Source organism: Salmo trutta, chromosome 7 (genome assembly GCF_901001165.1).
Source record: "Salmo trutta chromosome 7, fSalTru1.1, whole genome shotgun sequence".
NCBI lineage: Eukaryota > Metazoa > Chordata > Actinopteri > Salmoniformes > Salmonidae > Salmo > Salmo trutta.
Window position 1 is genome coordinate 48,524,879 of NC_042963.1, and position 15,515 is coordinate 48,540,393.

Sequence of the window (15,515 nt, forward strand, 5' to 3'; positions counted from 1 at the left end):
CAGATGGAATGCCATGTGATGTTACCTGTTTTGGGCCCCAGAGAGGAGCTGCATCAGGGGGAGCCAGCAGGCTGTCAGGCCCTCCAGTGAGGAGATGCTGTTGTCCTCCAGATGGAGCTCCACCAGGAGGACCTGGTTCCTCAGACTGGGTAGCTGGGGGAAAGAGAAAGGGGCAGGAGGAAGGTAGAGAGACCGACAGCGACAGCGAGAGAGATAAGGAGAGAGACACAGAGAGACATAGAGAAAGATAAAGAAAGAGAGACAGAAAAAGAGAAAGAGAGAGTGATAGAGTGAGTTTACCCACAGTGGCAAGAAAAAGTATGTGAACCCTTTGGAATTACCTGGATTTCTGCATAAATTAGTCATACAATTTGATCTGATCTTCATCTTAGTCACAACAATAGACAAACACAGTGTGCTTAAACTAATAACACACAAATTATTATATTTTTCATGTCCATATTGAATACATAATTTAAACATTCACAGTGTAGGTTGGAAAATGTATGTGAACCCCTAGGCTAATGACTTTTCCAAAAGATAATTGGAGTCAGGAGTCAGCTAACCTGGAGTCCAATAAATGACACCACGGAAGAAGCCACTGCTGTCCAAAAAAAACATTGGCGCACATCTGAAGTTCACAAAAGAGCACCTGGATGCTCTACAGCTCTTCTGGCAAAATGTTCTGTGGACAGATTAAACTAAAGTTGAGTTGTTTGGAAGGAACACAACACTATTTGTGGAGAAAAAATGGCACAGCACACCAACATCAAAACCTCATCCCAACTGTAAAGTATGGTGGAGGGAGCATCATGGTTTGGGGCTACTTTGCTGCCTCAGGGCCTGGACAGCTTGCTATCATCAACGGAAAAATGAATTTCCAAGTTTATCAAGACATTTTGCAGGAGAATGTAAGGCTATCTGTCCGCCAATTGAAGCTCAACAGAAGTTGGGTGATGCAACAGGACAACGACCCAAAACACAGAAGTATATCAACAACAGAATGGCTTCAACAGAAGAAAATACGCCTTCTGGAGTGGCCCAGTCAGAGTCCTGACCTCAACCCGATTTACAATGCTGTGGCATGACATCGAGAGCGGTTCACACCAGACATCGTAAGAATATTGCTGAACTGAAACAATTTTGTAAAGATGAATGATCCAAAATTCCTCCTAACCGTTGTGCAGGTCTGATCCACAACTGCAGAAAATGTTTGATTGAGCTTAGTGCTGCCAAAGAAGGGTCAACCAGTTATTAAATCCAAGGGTTCACATACTTTTTCCACCCTGCAGTGTGAATGTTTACATGGTGTGTTCAATAAAGACATGAAAACGTATACTTGTTTGTGTGTTATTAGTTTAAGCGGACCGTGTGTCTATTGTTGTGACTTAGATGAAGATCAGATCAAATTTTATGACCAATTTATGCAGAAATCCAGATAATTCCAAAGGGTTCACATTCTTTTTTTTGCCACTGTAGCTACTGGTGCTGCTGACAGGTACTACTGGTGCGCTGACAGGTACTACTGGTGCTGCTGACAGGTACTACTGGTGCTGCTGACAGGTACTACTGGTGCTGCTGATATGTACTATTGGTGCTGCTGACAGGTACTATTGGTGCTGCTGACAGGTACTACTGGTGCTGCTGACAGGTACTACTGGTGCTGCTGACAGGTACTACTGGTGCTGCTGACAGGTACTACTGGCGCTGCTGACAGGTACGACTGGTGCTGCTGACAGGTACTATTGGTGCTGCTGACAGGTACTACTGGTGCTGCTGATATGTACTACTGGTGCTGCTGACAGGTACTACTGGCGCTGCTGACAGGTACTACTGGTGCTGCTGACAGGTACTACTGGTGCTGCTGACAGGTACTACTGGTGCTGCTGACAGGTACTACTGGTGCTGCTGATATGTACTACTGGTGCTGCTGATATGTACTACTGGTGCTGCTGACAGGTACTACTGGCGCTGCTGACAGGTACTACTGGTGCTGCTGACAGGTACTACTGGTGCTGCTGACAGGTACTACTGGCGCTGCTGACAGGTACTACTGGTGCTGCTGACAGGACCTACTGGTGCTGCTGACAGGTACTACTGGTGCTGCTGACAGGTACTACTGGTGCTGCTGATATGTACTATTGGTGCTGCTGACAGGCACTACTGGTGCTGCTGACAGGTACTACTGGTGCTGCTGACAGGTACTACTGGTGCTGCTGACAGGACCTACTGGTGCTGCTGACAGGTACTACTGGTGCTGCTGATAGATACTACTGGTGCTGCTGATATGTACTACTGGTGCTGCTGATAGATACTACTGGTGCTGCTGACAGGTACTACTGGTGCTGCTGATAGATACTGCTGGTGCTGCTGATAGATACTGCTGGTGCTGCTGGTAGATACTACTGGTGCTGCTGATAGATACTACTGGTGCTGCTGATAGATACTGCTGGTGCTGCTGATAGATACTGCTGCTGATAGATACTGCTGGTGCTGCTGATAGATACTACTGGTGCTGCTGATAGATACTGCTGCTGATAGATACTGCTGGTGCTGCTGATAGATACTACTGGTGCTGCTGATATATACTACTGGTGCTGCTGATATATACTACTGGTGCTGCTGATAGATACTACTAGTGCTGCTGATAGATACTACTGGTGCTGCTGATAGATACTGCTGGTGCTGCTGATAGATACTATTGGTGCTGCTGATAGATACTGCTGGTGCTGCTGATAGATACTGCTGGTGCTGCTGATAGATAATATTGGTGCTGCTGATAGATACTGCTGGTGCTGCTGATAGATACTACTGGTGCTGCTGATATATACTACTGGTGCTGCTGATAGATACTGCTGGTGCTGCTGATAGATACTACTGGTGCTGCTGATATATACTGCTGGTGCTGCTGATAGATACTACTAGTGCTGCTGATAGATACTACTGGTGCTGCTGATAGATACTGCTGGTGCTGCTGATAGATACTATTGGTGCTGCTGATAGATACTGCTGGTGCTGCTGATAGATACTGCTGGTGCTGCTGATAGATAATATTGGTGCTGCTGATAGATACTGCTGGTGCTGCTGATAGATACTACTGGTGCTGCTGATATATACTACTGGTGCTGCTGATAGATACTACTAGTGCTGCTGATAGATACTACTGGTGCTGCTGATAGATACTATTGGTGCTGCTGATAGATACTGCTGGTGCTGCTGATAGATACTGCTGGTGCTGCTGATAGATACTATTGGTGCTGCTGATAGATACTGCTGGTGCTGCTGATAGATACTGCTGGTGCTGCTGATAGATACTATTGGTGCTGCTGATAGATACTGCTGGTGCTGCTGATAGATACTACTGGTGCTGCTGATAGATACTATTGGTGCTGCTGATAGATACTGCGGGTGCTGCTGATAGATACTGCTGCTGATAGATACTACTGGTGCTGCTGATAGATACTACTGGTGCTGCTGATAGATACTACTGGTGCTGCTGATAGATACTACTGGTGCTGCTGATAGATACTGCTGGTGCTGCTGATAGATACTGCTGGTGCTGTTGATAGATACTACTGGTGCTGCTGATAGATACTGCTGGTGCTGTTGATAGATACTACTAGTGCTGCTGATACTTTTCCTTATAATCCATCATGCAGGATTAATGTCGGTAGCACTTTAATTAGTTGAATCTACTACTTCCCTGGTAGTTAGGCCTACATGGTCTTAACTAACTATCATTGATATAGTGACTATGTATTTTACCTCAGTGAGATTGTTTCCTGTCAGGTCCAGTGTGTTGAGCAGAGCACAGTTGTCCAGGCCCTCTACACTGGACAGATGGTTGTGAGACAAGTCCAGGTGTAGCAGCGTGTACACCTCTCTCAGTCCTCTAGTACTGATCAGCTGGTTGTGGTCCAACAATAACTTCTGCAGCCTCTTCAATGGCTCCAGACCACCTTTATAGGAGAAGAAGAAAATTAAAGAGAAAGAATTTTTCTTACATTAGTATGTTTCAGTATGTAAAGTAGTAGATAATGGCATGCTTTATTTGCATACCCAAAGAGTTATGGGGTAGAACAAAATCAGATTGTGGAACTGTGAGGGGTTGAAGTAGGATTCATATGAACCAAAGATCTAATTTCAGTGTGTGGCCAAGGTTACCGTTTTAGTAACGTTCAAAGCTAAACTGCCAATAAAAAAGCATTCACGGTCTTCTCAGGCAGTTAATATCTATTCATGACTTGAGGCCTGGCTCCTGGTCTGTTATTCACAGTAAATAAGTCACATTTCAATATGTACTGAGCAGGGGATCAAAAGAAGAGGTACACTGCTCCCTAGTGGATAGCAGGGGTTACAACTAGCCATGAAGTATACTGTAACTGTAGAGCAGGCAGGGGTGTGAGTCAAACCACGCATCTGGAAGGCTGCACAGTCTGTTGATTTCCATCCTTGCCTTTGAATCATTGTCTAATTTAGACCTGGAAAATCAAGTATGGGGTGCTGATAAAAATGTAAAATTCAAACTGAGTTTTCCACACTCTGTATAGGCCATCTATGAGCTCAGCTTTCCGACGCGATGGGGACCTGAGCTCAGTTTACTGATGCGGTGGGGACCTGAGCTCAGCTTACTGATGCGGTGGGGACCTGAGCTCAGATTACTGATGGGGACCTGAGCTCAGATTACTGATGCGATGGGGACCTGAGCTCAGTTTACTGATGCGGTGGGGACCTGAGCTCAGCTTACTGATGCGGTGGGGACCTGAGCTCAGCTTACTGATGCGATGTGGACCTGAGCTCAGATTACTGATGGGGACCTGAGCTCAGATTACTGATGCGATGGGGACCTGAGCTCAGTTTACTGATGCGGTGGGGACCTGAGCTCAGCTTACTGATGCGGTGGGGACCTGAGCTCAGCTTACTGATGGGGACCTGAGCTCAGTTTACTGATGCGGTGGGGACCTGAGCTCAGCTTACTGATGGGGACCTGAGCTCAGTTTACTGATGTGATGGGGACCTGAGCTCAGCTTACTGACGCGATGGGGACCTGAGCTCAGCTTACTGACGCGATGGGGACCTGAGCTCAGCTTACTGATGCGATGGGGACCTGAGCTCAGCTTACTGATGGGGACCTGAGCTCAGCTTACTGATGCGATGGGGACCTGAGCTCAGTTTACTGATGGGGACCTGAGCTCAGATTACTGATGCGATGGGGACCTGAGCTCAGTTTACTGATGTGATGGGGATCTGAGCTCAGATTACTGATGCGATGGGGACATGAGCTCAGATTACCGATGCGATGGGGACCTGAGCTCAGCTTACCGATGCGGGTGATGGAGTTGTGCGAGAGCTCCAGAACGTCCAGATCCACAGCACCAGCCAGACCATGAATGGATGTCAGACGGTTCCGGCCAAGTCGAAGAACTCGGAGGTTAGCCAGATTCTCACAGTCCACAAACGTGATTGAGTTGTCCTATACAGACATGACAATCAAAATATGTCTGAGTTTTCAAATACCAAGGATTTTATACTTTTACATGCTGATTTGATCACCGTGAGAGACAGTATGCAGTGTTGTGTGTGTATATAATATAATACTATGTAGCTGAAATATACTATGTAACACATACACTGAGTGTAAGAAAACATTATGAACACCTGCTCTTTCAATGACCAGGTGAATCCAGGTAAAAGCAATGATCCCTTATTGATGTCACTTGTTAAATCCACTACAAATCAGTGTAGATGCAGGGGAGGAGACAGGTTAAAGAAGAATTTTTAAGCCTTGAGTCAAATGAGATAGATTGTGTATGTGTGCCATTCAGAGGGTGAATGCACAAGACAAAATATTGAAGTGACTTTGAACGGGGTATGGTAGTAGGTGCCAGGTGCACTGGTTTGTGTAAAGAACTGCAATGCTGCTGGGATTTTCACACTCAACAGTTTCCCGTGTGTATCAAGAATGGTCTGCCACCCAAAGGACATCCAGCCAACTTGACAGACATATAGATATACAGTTAAAGTCAGAAGTTTACATACACCTTAGCCAAATACATTTAAACTCAGTTTTCACAATTCCTGAAATTTAATCATAGTAAAGATTCCCTGTTTTAGGTCAATTACAATCACCACTTTATTTTAAGAATGTGAAATGTCAGAATAATAGTAGAGAAAATGATTTATTTCAGCTTTTATTTCCTTCATCACATTCTCACTGGGTCAGAAGTTTACATACACTCAATTAGTATTTGGTAGCATTGCCTTTAAAATTGTTTAACTTGGGTCAAATGATTCGGGTAGCCTTCCACAAGCTTCCCACAATTAGTTGGGTGAATTTTGGCCCATTCCTCCTGACAGAGCTGGTGTAACTGAGTCAGGTTTGTAGGCCTCCTTGCTCGCACATGCATTTTCAGTCCTGCCCACAGATTTTCTATAGGATTGAGGTCACGGCTTTGTGATGGCCACTCCAATACCTTGACTTTGTTGTCCTTAAGCCATTTTGCCACAAATTTGGAAGTATGCTTGGGGTCATTGTCCATTTGGAAGACCCATTTGCGACCAAGCAACTTCCTGACTGATGTCTTGAGATATTGCTTCAATATATCCACATAATTTTCCTGCCTCATGATGCCATCTATTTTGTGAAGTGCACCAGTCCCTCCTGCAGCAAAGCACCCCCACAACATGATGCTGCCACCCCCGTGCTTCACGGTTGGGATGGTGTTCTTCGGTTTGCAAGCCTCCCCCTTTTTCCTCCAAACATACGATGGTCATTATGGCCAAACAGTTCTATTTTTGTTTCATCAGACCAGAGGACACTTCTCCAAAAAGTACGATCTTTGTCCCCATTAATCATTGTACCTAAACTGTATGTGTAAACATGTATACACAGGGCCCAGCTGTAAAAGAGAGCTTGGTCTCAGTCTGTGTTCCTTGTTGAAATAAAGGTAGAATAATAATAATAATAATAATAATGTGCAGTTGCAAACCGTTGTCTGGCTTTTTTATGGCGGTTTTGGAGCAGTGGCTTCTTCCTTGCTGAGCGGCCTTTCAGGTTATGTCGATATAGGACTCATTTTACTGTGGATATAAATACTTTTGTACCCGTTTCCTCCAGCATCTTCAGAAGGGCCTTTGCTGTTGTTCTGGGATTGATTTGCACTTTTCGCACCAAAGTACGTTCATCTCTAAGAGACAGAACGCGTCTCCTTCATGAGCGGTATGACGGCTGCGTGGTCCCATGGTGTTTATACTTGCGTACTATTCTTCGTACAGATGAACGTGGTACCTTCAGGCGTTTGGAAATTGCTCCCAAGGATGAACCAGACTTGTGGAGGTCCACAATTTATTTTCTGAGGTCTGATTTCTTTTGATTTTCCCATGATGTCAAGCAAAGAGGCACTGAGTTTGAAGGTAGGCCTTGAAATACATCCACAGGTACACCTCCAATTGACTCAAATTATATCAATTAGCCTATCAGAAGCTTCTAAAGCCATGACATCATTTTCTGGAATTTTCCAAGCTGTTTAAAGGCACAGTCAACTTAGTGTATGTGAACTTCTGACCCACTAGAATTGTGGTACAGTGAATTATAAGTGAAATAATCTGTCTGTAAACAATTGTTGGAAAAAGTACCTGTTATGCACAGCGTAGATGTCCTATCCGACTTGCCAAAACTATAGTTTGTTAACAAGAAATGTGTGGAGTGGTTGAAAAACGAGTTTTAATGACTCCAACCTAAGTGTATGTAAACTTCCGATTTCAACTATATATATTATATATATATATATAATATATATATATATATATATATATATATATATATATATATATATGTATGTATGTGTGTGTGTGTGTGTGTGTGTGTATGCAGTGTATGGTTGTACTATATAGTAATATATAGGTGTAAAAAAATGTCTGGCTTTCAGTGTCATTACCATATGACTATTTGTTCATTTGTTTATTTGTCAGGGACCATGTACAACATTCCATTGCACCAGATTTGGCTAGATAAACCATTTCTGTACAGCTTACCCCACATGTAAATGGTGGTGTACATTTACCTGTACATCGATGTAGCGAAGCTCTGTGCATTGACTGAGGCCCTCCAGGGATTTAAGGCCACAGCGTCTCATGGTGAGGGTCTGCAGTCTGGGGCATTGGGACAAAGTAGAGAGGCTACAGCCAGGGAGGTCCTCCAGAACAACTGTGGTCACCTGCATTGGAAGGTAGAGCCCAGTCAGTGAAATATTGCTTTTGGTTTTGTTATGGTTGGTTTGTTGGTTATTTGAATGTGTCTGATTGACTGTTTTGTAGACATGGGTCAAATGCATCTAGGTCCAATACTTTCAAATATCCTACTTGTAGTCTAGTATAATACCTTTAGTGTTAAAAGCTAAATCAAGCGCAACTTATACATCACTTATTTTCTGGAAAAACCTTTATGAAATAAAGCAGGGGTAGGCAACTAGATTCAACGAAATTCATACCTTGATTACATTAAGACACGATTGCATATGTGACCGACCGTCTTGATTCTGTCTTAAGTAGCAGCATTTTTTATTGTGTTTTTTACATTGGATAAAAGTGGAGACTCTGAATTATAAAGTGGTATATCATACACTACAGTTGAGGAACAAAGGGAAAGTAATTCTTCTTGGAAAGTTGATAAACTTGTAACCTCACTTTTGACAAAATGTCCCTTGAATGTTTTGGTACACCTACGGGAGAGCTCTTCTTTGTCTATACCAATTCAGCATCGTCCACACACTCTTAAGCTTTAGCTCCACCCAGCTCTTTAAGGATTCACATGTGAGGCCATGTATTAAACACCCTAAGATTTCAAGACTAAAGGCTGGTTTATACGATGGGTGTGTTCGTAAATTCAATATGGAGTGCCAGAGTGTGCTAAGAGTGCGCTCTGGGCGTTCATTGTCAGATTGTTCATTTGTAAATTCGGAGTGTTTTTCGCTCTCAGAGCATTCAGAGCGCACCCTGGACGCTCTGGCCCAGGAGTAGGGTTGATCCGAGCGTTCTGACCTAACAACAGCAGTCAAGCACCCAAGCTAACTGGCTAACGTTGGCTAGCTTGCTAGCTACTTCCAGACACAAATGAGAGAACCTCACTCTGACCGTTTTACTCGCCCTAGCAGAGCTGGTTAGGCTATTTTTATGTTATCCAGAGCGTTGATGACTGCAACTGTGCTGCTGGCAACAATTTAATTACGCTTTTTTTGCCAACGTTTACTGACACCGGCCATTCAACGGGTGTTCGTAAATTTGTCAGATATTCTGCTCTGGCACACTCAGACGAGAGTACTCTGAAACAGTTGTTGCAGTGACGTTCTATTGAAATGGATACTTGCATACTGGAGTCTTTTGTTAAGTTTTAATACGTGCTAAAAAAAATTAAAAGCTGCGTTAGACAGGATTACCCTACACATACTGACCAGCTCAAATAGACAGAAGCGTGCTATATGGCAGACCAATCCAAACTCATCTCTCGGCATGTCCAGCCCACTCATTATCTCAGCCAATCATGGCTAACTAGGCTCGTAATTTAACAATTTCATTCATATTTACAATAGGGCTACACGTTTGTTATTAAGGCACATGAAAGTTCACATGGTTGAGAAGGCATATCTGCCCCAAAAAACATTTTGATTAAAAAAAAAGTTTATGTTCAAATGGCTCTCCTGTTAAGTAGTGACCTACGACATACGCCTAGTTTCCTGAAACGGGCCACATATATAATTTTTTTTATTCCTGGGCATAGTTTGGAACAGATTTCCTAACTTAAACAAATGTTTTTCTTAATTCCTGGTGATTTTAGTCAACAACAAAAAAAAGCACTCGCGGGAGTGTTTTGGCCTGCAGGCTGTCTGTTACCGACCCCTGAAATAAAGAGTATCACATTGTAGATCGTATCATGCAGGTTACCTCCTGAGGGGAGTTCCAGGCCCCAGACTGAAGGAGTGTTTCTAGGCAGAGGAGGGGTAAACCGTTCCCCTCAGCAGCCCTCCTCCTCCTCTGGGTCCTGACCCCCTGCTGCTGCTTCCTCTTGTTCTGCAGGGAGAGTTTGGACCAGGAGGTGCAGTCCCTCATCCAGGCCAGTCTCCTCTGCTCCGTCTGCTCTGGTAGAGATACACTCATACGCTCAAAGGCAGACTGAGGGGCTGAGGCACTGGGGTCAATGGGGGGAGAGCTGGCAGTGGGGGAACATTCAGTGGCGGCTGATTTCTCCTCTCTGGCTTTTTCCTCACTCAGGTTTTGACTTTCCTCCTTCACTATTCCTGTCTCCAGCTTTTGCAGGCTCTTTGGTTTCCTCTCATCTGATTCCATCCTAATCACTTCCACCTCTTTGCTTTTCCTTTCATTCTCCTTTTCCTCCTCCTCCTGTCTTTTTCTCCGCTCCTCCTCCCTTTCTTGCTTGTCTTTCTCCTCCCTAATCTGCTCTTCCTTCTCTCTCCTCTCCTCCTTCTTTCGCTTCTCCTCTTCTTTCTTTCTCTTCTCTTCTTTCTTTCTCTTCTCCTCTTCTTCATGCTTCTTTCTCTTCTCCTCCCCTTTTCTTCTCTCTCCCTCCTTTCTGTTCTCCTCCTCCTCCCTCTTTCTCCTGTCCTCCTCATCCTGTTTCTCTCTTTCCATACGGACTCGATCCTCTTCTTTGGCTCTCTCATACTCTAAGCTCCTCCTCTTCAGCGCTTGCTCCTCCAACTCTCTCCTTCTGTTTTCCTTTTCCTGCTTCAGCCGCTGCTCCTCCTGTTCCCTCCTCCACCTCTCCTCCCTCTCCTTCCTCCTGCTCCTCTCCTCCTCACACCTCCTTTGTTCCTCTCTTCTGCGGTGGAGCTCAGCCCTGGTCCACCGGCGTGCCAGGACACCTCTGAGGGCAGTCTGGATAGTGATGGCCGCCCTACATCGAGACTGGTGGGTCTTCCTCCTCTTTTCCTCCTGCACCTTCTCAAAGACCCTCCTCTCCTCCTCCATCTGTCTCTGGAGGCTGCTGATCAGCTCCTGGTTAGTGTGGGAGAGTGGAGGAGAGAAGTTAAACCAATAAAACCTGAAAAGAAAGATGAGCCCCTTCTGAAAACACTTCCGACCTAGCCCCTCTCCATTGCCAGTGTTTCAGTGTTTGCACATCTAAATAAAAATGTGATTGAATCTGGCCCACCTGCTGTTTGAGCAACTCTTGTTGAAGCTTCTCTTCTGCCTCTCTTTCTCTCATCTCCTCCATGCCTGTAGGGCGATGCTACAGAAAGACAATGACTTCTTCAGTTGGTCACTCTTAGTTACGGAAAACATAGAAACGGGAAATGGGAGAAAGGGATGATATGAACTATCTCACCCTATTGCCCTCTTCTATCTGCCTCAGCTCCTCCTCAAAGTCTCTCTGTCTGCGTTTCCTCCACTCCTCCTTTTCTCTCTGCTCATTCTGCTCCTTCTTTCGCTCCTCCTCGTATTCCACAATTCTCCTCTCATCCTTCTCGTTCAACTTACGCTCCAAAGTTTTCAGTTCCAAACTGAGTTGCTTTTCAGACCTTAAATATGCATCACATTCAATATCATCTGTGTCAAACAGAAAGACACAGGTCACAGCTCCATTAGTTTGAAGAATATCACCTTTTTTATTTTCTTTATAGGGCTGAACTAAATGACGCAAGGGTGACATCTTGTGGGCATATATATCACACACGCACACAAAAATATACACATACCCTCACTGTTGTGTGGCACTCTGTCTGTAATGTCACTGTCAGATACAATGTGAGGGCAGGCCTTGTTGGGGATAGTGTTCAACTTCTCATCCTCCATCTCGAACATGACCTAAATCAATCAAACATATTTAGCCTACGTCCCAGCACAAATTACATAACACTAGTACTTTAGTGCACACAAGCCTTGTTAAACTAGACTCACTTGTTCTTTTAACTTCACAGGGTCCTTGTGTAGGCCTAAGTCAGAGGCCAGTTCCATTAAAAGGTCTTCAGAACGACTTGAAATGATGGAATACACCTCAGCCGCTCCAGAATCTGAAAACAGACAATGTACAAAGACATTGAGTCACATATACACAACAATAGTATGGCATCATGTAGCCAGCAGCTAGCCTGACTGATGAATAAATGATCCATGCATTTTCTATATTTCTGTAGCCTATGCACATTCCAGAGGTCCTCATTCCTACCATCATCTTCACTGTCCTCAAGGATGAGCTTTTCAAACTGACTTGCTCTGTTCTCGGAGGCTTCAAAATATTTGAGCATTGATTCTGGGATTTTATCTGAAACCTGGGGGTATTGAAAGGTGAAACGTTAGGTTTACATGCATTTGCAACCAGTAGACATTCATTGGCAAGTAGTATAAAATCATTGTGCAAACAGTAGGCTTGCGGGCCGTGTTAGACTATGGAGATTATTAGGCCTACAAACTTCTAAGTACACAAACTCTCACTTCCAGTTGGCTAATAATACATCAACTCACATCATCTTCATCAGCATGCTCTTCATCAGCAGATGAGTAAAAGTCTTCCTGATAAGAATGATCTAATTCAATATCATCAGAGGAGTTATTGATGCTCAGTTTGCTCAGGTCTTCTTGACTGACATCCATGGTCTAGCTAGCAGCTTCAGGAAACAGAGGCAGACGGGCCGTGTTTCTGTTTCAAACACTGCACGAAAACACGGAGAAGAGATATAAGACATTAAACTTTTTACATTTTATTCACACGAAATGTTTCTGTTTTAAATAAGAGGTCATTTACCTGTGTTTGTCTGTGTTTTGAATACTTTGCTAACCGGTTTTCTAACCAGGAACGTCAAATCATTCTATCCGCGTCTAAATGGAACTGTGGTCGCTATGGAAACTGAGGAGACACTACGGAACACCACTCAGGACAAACGTAACCCTGTAGGGTGTTGCCTTGCCATTTGGCAACATACCATTTCTCTACATTTCATTTACAGATAAAATGGGAAACATTAGTGACCAGTATCTTTGTTTTATTGTTAGGCTACGTCAAATCATAGACTTGAAACTGGACTCAAATGAAAAGAGTGCACACATAATTGCTTCATGCAGGAGGGGGGCCTTGGTGCTTCAGGTAATTTACATGACATGCAACTATTTTCTGTGACTCTCTCTTCTATGTGCACGGCATAATGAACAAACATTCCCTTTATGTTTCAAAGAACTTTAGCCTACTACTACAGTAAATAATGTGGGGAAAGTACATTGCAATCATGCAAGATCACAGTAGATGTTATTCTTTGGAATTGAAAAGCCTTGCATGGGCCTCAAGCGCTGTCTTTGTCCACACACACTCTCTCGCTCTTTCTCTCTCTCTCTCTCTTTCTCTCTCTCTCTCTCTCTCTCTCTCTCTCTCTCTCGCTCTCCAAAGTTGAAGATACTGTTGGGGCCAACAACACAGACTGTAACCCACTGTACAACAATGACATTTCTGATGACAAAGGAACGGAACCTTTCCCACATGGAAAGTGCAGCGCTTATAGTCCATCTCTCTGAGGAGATTCCAGAGCGGCCCTCGCAGGTTTTCCCACACCCATTCCCAGGGGCTCTCAGAACTTCAGAACTTTACAACTTCCGCCACCTTGTTCAGTGTTTCACAGGAGAACATTGTGTCCTCACCTTTTTGTGTTCGGACTCAGAAGTCATTGAGTCTTCTCTCATGACTTGCCAGAATTCAAGGACAACACCAATGGCTAAATGGCGCCAGATGCACCTTATCATGTTACCTCAAAAAACCAACATCAAATTCCATAGATTCTCTCCAAAAACACCCTCAGAATAGTCTCAATTTGTCAGGGCATTGACTCTACAAGGTATTGAAAGCGTTCCACAGGGATGTTGGCCCATGTTGACTCCAATGCTTCCCACAGTTGTGTCAAGTTAGCTGGATGTCCTTTGGGTAGAGGACCATTCTTGATACACACAGGAAACTGTTGAGCGTGAAAAAAAAACAACAGCATTGCAGTTCTTGACACAAACCGTTGCGCCTGGCACCTACTACCATACCCCGTTCAAAGGCACTTAAATATTTTGTCTTGCCCATTCACCCTCTGAATGGCACACATACACAATCCATGTCTCAATTGTCTCAAGGCTTAGAAATCCTTCTTTAACCTGTCTATTCACCTTCATCTACACTGATTGAAGTGGATTTAACAAGTGACATCAATAAAGGATCATAGCTTTTACCTGGATTCACCTGGTCAGTCTATGTCATGGAAAGAGCAGTTGTTCTTATTGTTTTATATTCTCAGTGTATGTATATGCAGTCTGAAAGGTCAACAGACAGTGACACTGCCAAACGTGTTTGTATGTGTGTGTGTATACGAGCATTACAAAGGTCATTACGGGTCACGGTACCACTTCAGTCCCAGCATTTGACAGGGAGAGTTTTCAGCGGAGCCCCTGTTGTTGAAGTCAAACTGCCTGCCCCTCTGTTTCATCAGGTCCCCCTAAGAAGCATTGACAAAGTTCAATTGCTCAAAAAGGCCCTATCAGCAAGCCTTGTCCACTCTGATTAGACCCCGGCGGCGTGCGGCCCTTTGTCAGTAGGCAAGGTGTCCTGACGCTTTTGTCCGGGAGCACAGAACCCAGACAGCAACCAGACAGGCCCAAGCTGCAGATTTACACAACAGATTACAGCAGTCAATGGCGGCTACGGCCCAAATGGAGTGCCGGTTTGGATAGTTTGGATAGCCACCGTGTGTTTACTCTGTCAAGGGTTTTCTGTTACTGGACTGTAGCTGTTATCTGGGCCTCTGAGTCCTGGCCGGGTGCTTCGAGCCTATTGCTTCTGTCTGGCGCTGTGAGGAGAGGGGCCTGCTGAAAGAAATGAAAACGTGACAACGAAGTTCCCATGTATCTCTGGTGCTTCTCATACTGTAAATTAGATTAGACATAGTGTGGAACAAATAAAACATTTCTTGTGTTCAATGTTGTCTCGCAATATCTAGGGATCTATTGTATTCGTTGTATAATAGGTAGGTGGCTTAGAGGTTAGAGAGGTAGATCTATATAGCCACTCTGTATAGAGTGTTGCCAGTTTGAATTCCAGTCAAGGCACTGCAACAATAGGAGACAATGAGAGGCTTCTGAAAGTTACTTGCGGGTAATGGTTGTTTATAGATATTACACTCTTAGAAAAAAGTTTTGTAAAGGGTTCTTCGTCTGTCCCCATAGCAGAACCCTTTGAAGAACCATTTTTGGTTCCAGGTAGAACCCTTTTGGGTTCTGTGTAGAACCCTCAGTGGAAAGGGTTCTACATGGAACCCAAAAGAGTTCTACCTGGAACCAAAAAGGGTTCTTCAAAGGGTTCTCCTATGGGGACAGCCGAAGAACCTTTTGGGTTCTAAATAGCACCTTTTTTTCTAAGCGTGTACACTCACGTGAGGGGGAAATTATTAACCAAGATAATCCCTGACGAAAGGCACTGACATAAATTTGAAGCATAATCACCTTAAGTTGCATTCTTTGGCTAAGCAGCAGTCACATTT

At 44.2% G+C, this 15,515-nt stretch overlaps 1 protein-coding gene across 1 annotated transcript in view; it reads right to left on the bottom strand.

The window, feature by feature from the left end:
- lrriq1 (leucine-rich repeats and IQ motif containing 1) overlaps positions 1 to 12,892 on the bottom strand; it is a 43,145-nt gene extending 30,253 nt beyond the window's left edge. The window contains exons 1-13 of the mRNA XM_029757472.1: positions 12,758 to 12,892; positions 12,478 to 12,664; positions 12,182 to 12,284; positions 11,914 to 12,026; positions 11,712 to 11,820; positions 11,342 to 11,562; positions 11,168 to 11,245; positions 10,582 to 11,010; positions 9,940 to 10,446; positions 8,064 to 8,216; positions 5,323 to 5,473; positions 3,766 to 3,959; positions 26 to 153 (exon numbers count right to left, since the gene is read on the bottom strand). Coding sequence (XP_029613332.1) covers positions 26 to 153; positions 3,766 to 3,959; positions 5,323 to 5,473; positions 8,064 to 8,216; positions 9,940 to 10,446; positions 10,582 to 11,010; positions 11,168 to 11,245; positions 11,342 to 11,562; positions 11,712 to 11,820; positions 11,914 to 12,026; positions 12,182 to 12,284; positions 12,478 to 12,606 — 2,315 coding nt within the window. The 5' untranslated portion in view covers positions 12,607 to 12,664; positions 12,758 to 12,892. The remainder of the gene's footprint in view (positions 1 to 25; positions 154 to 3,765; positions 3,960 to 5,322; positions 5,474 to 8,063; positions 8,217 to 9,939; positions 10,447 to 10,581; positions 11,011 to 11,167; positions 11,246 to 11,341; positions 11,563 to 11,711; positions 11,821 to 11,913; positions 12,027 to 12,181; positions 12,285 to 12,477; positions 12,665 to 12,757) is intronic.
- Positions 12,893 to 15,515: the final 2,623 nt, after the last annotated feature.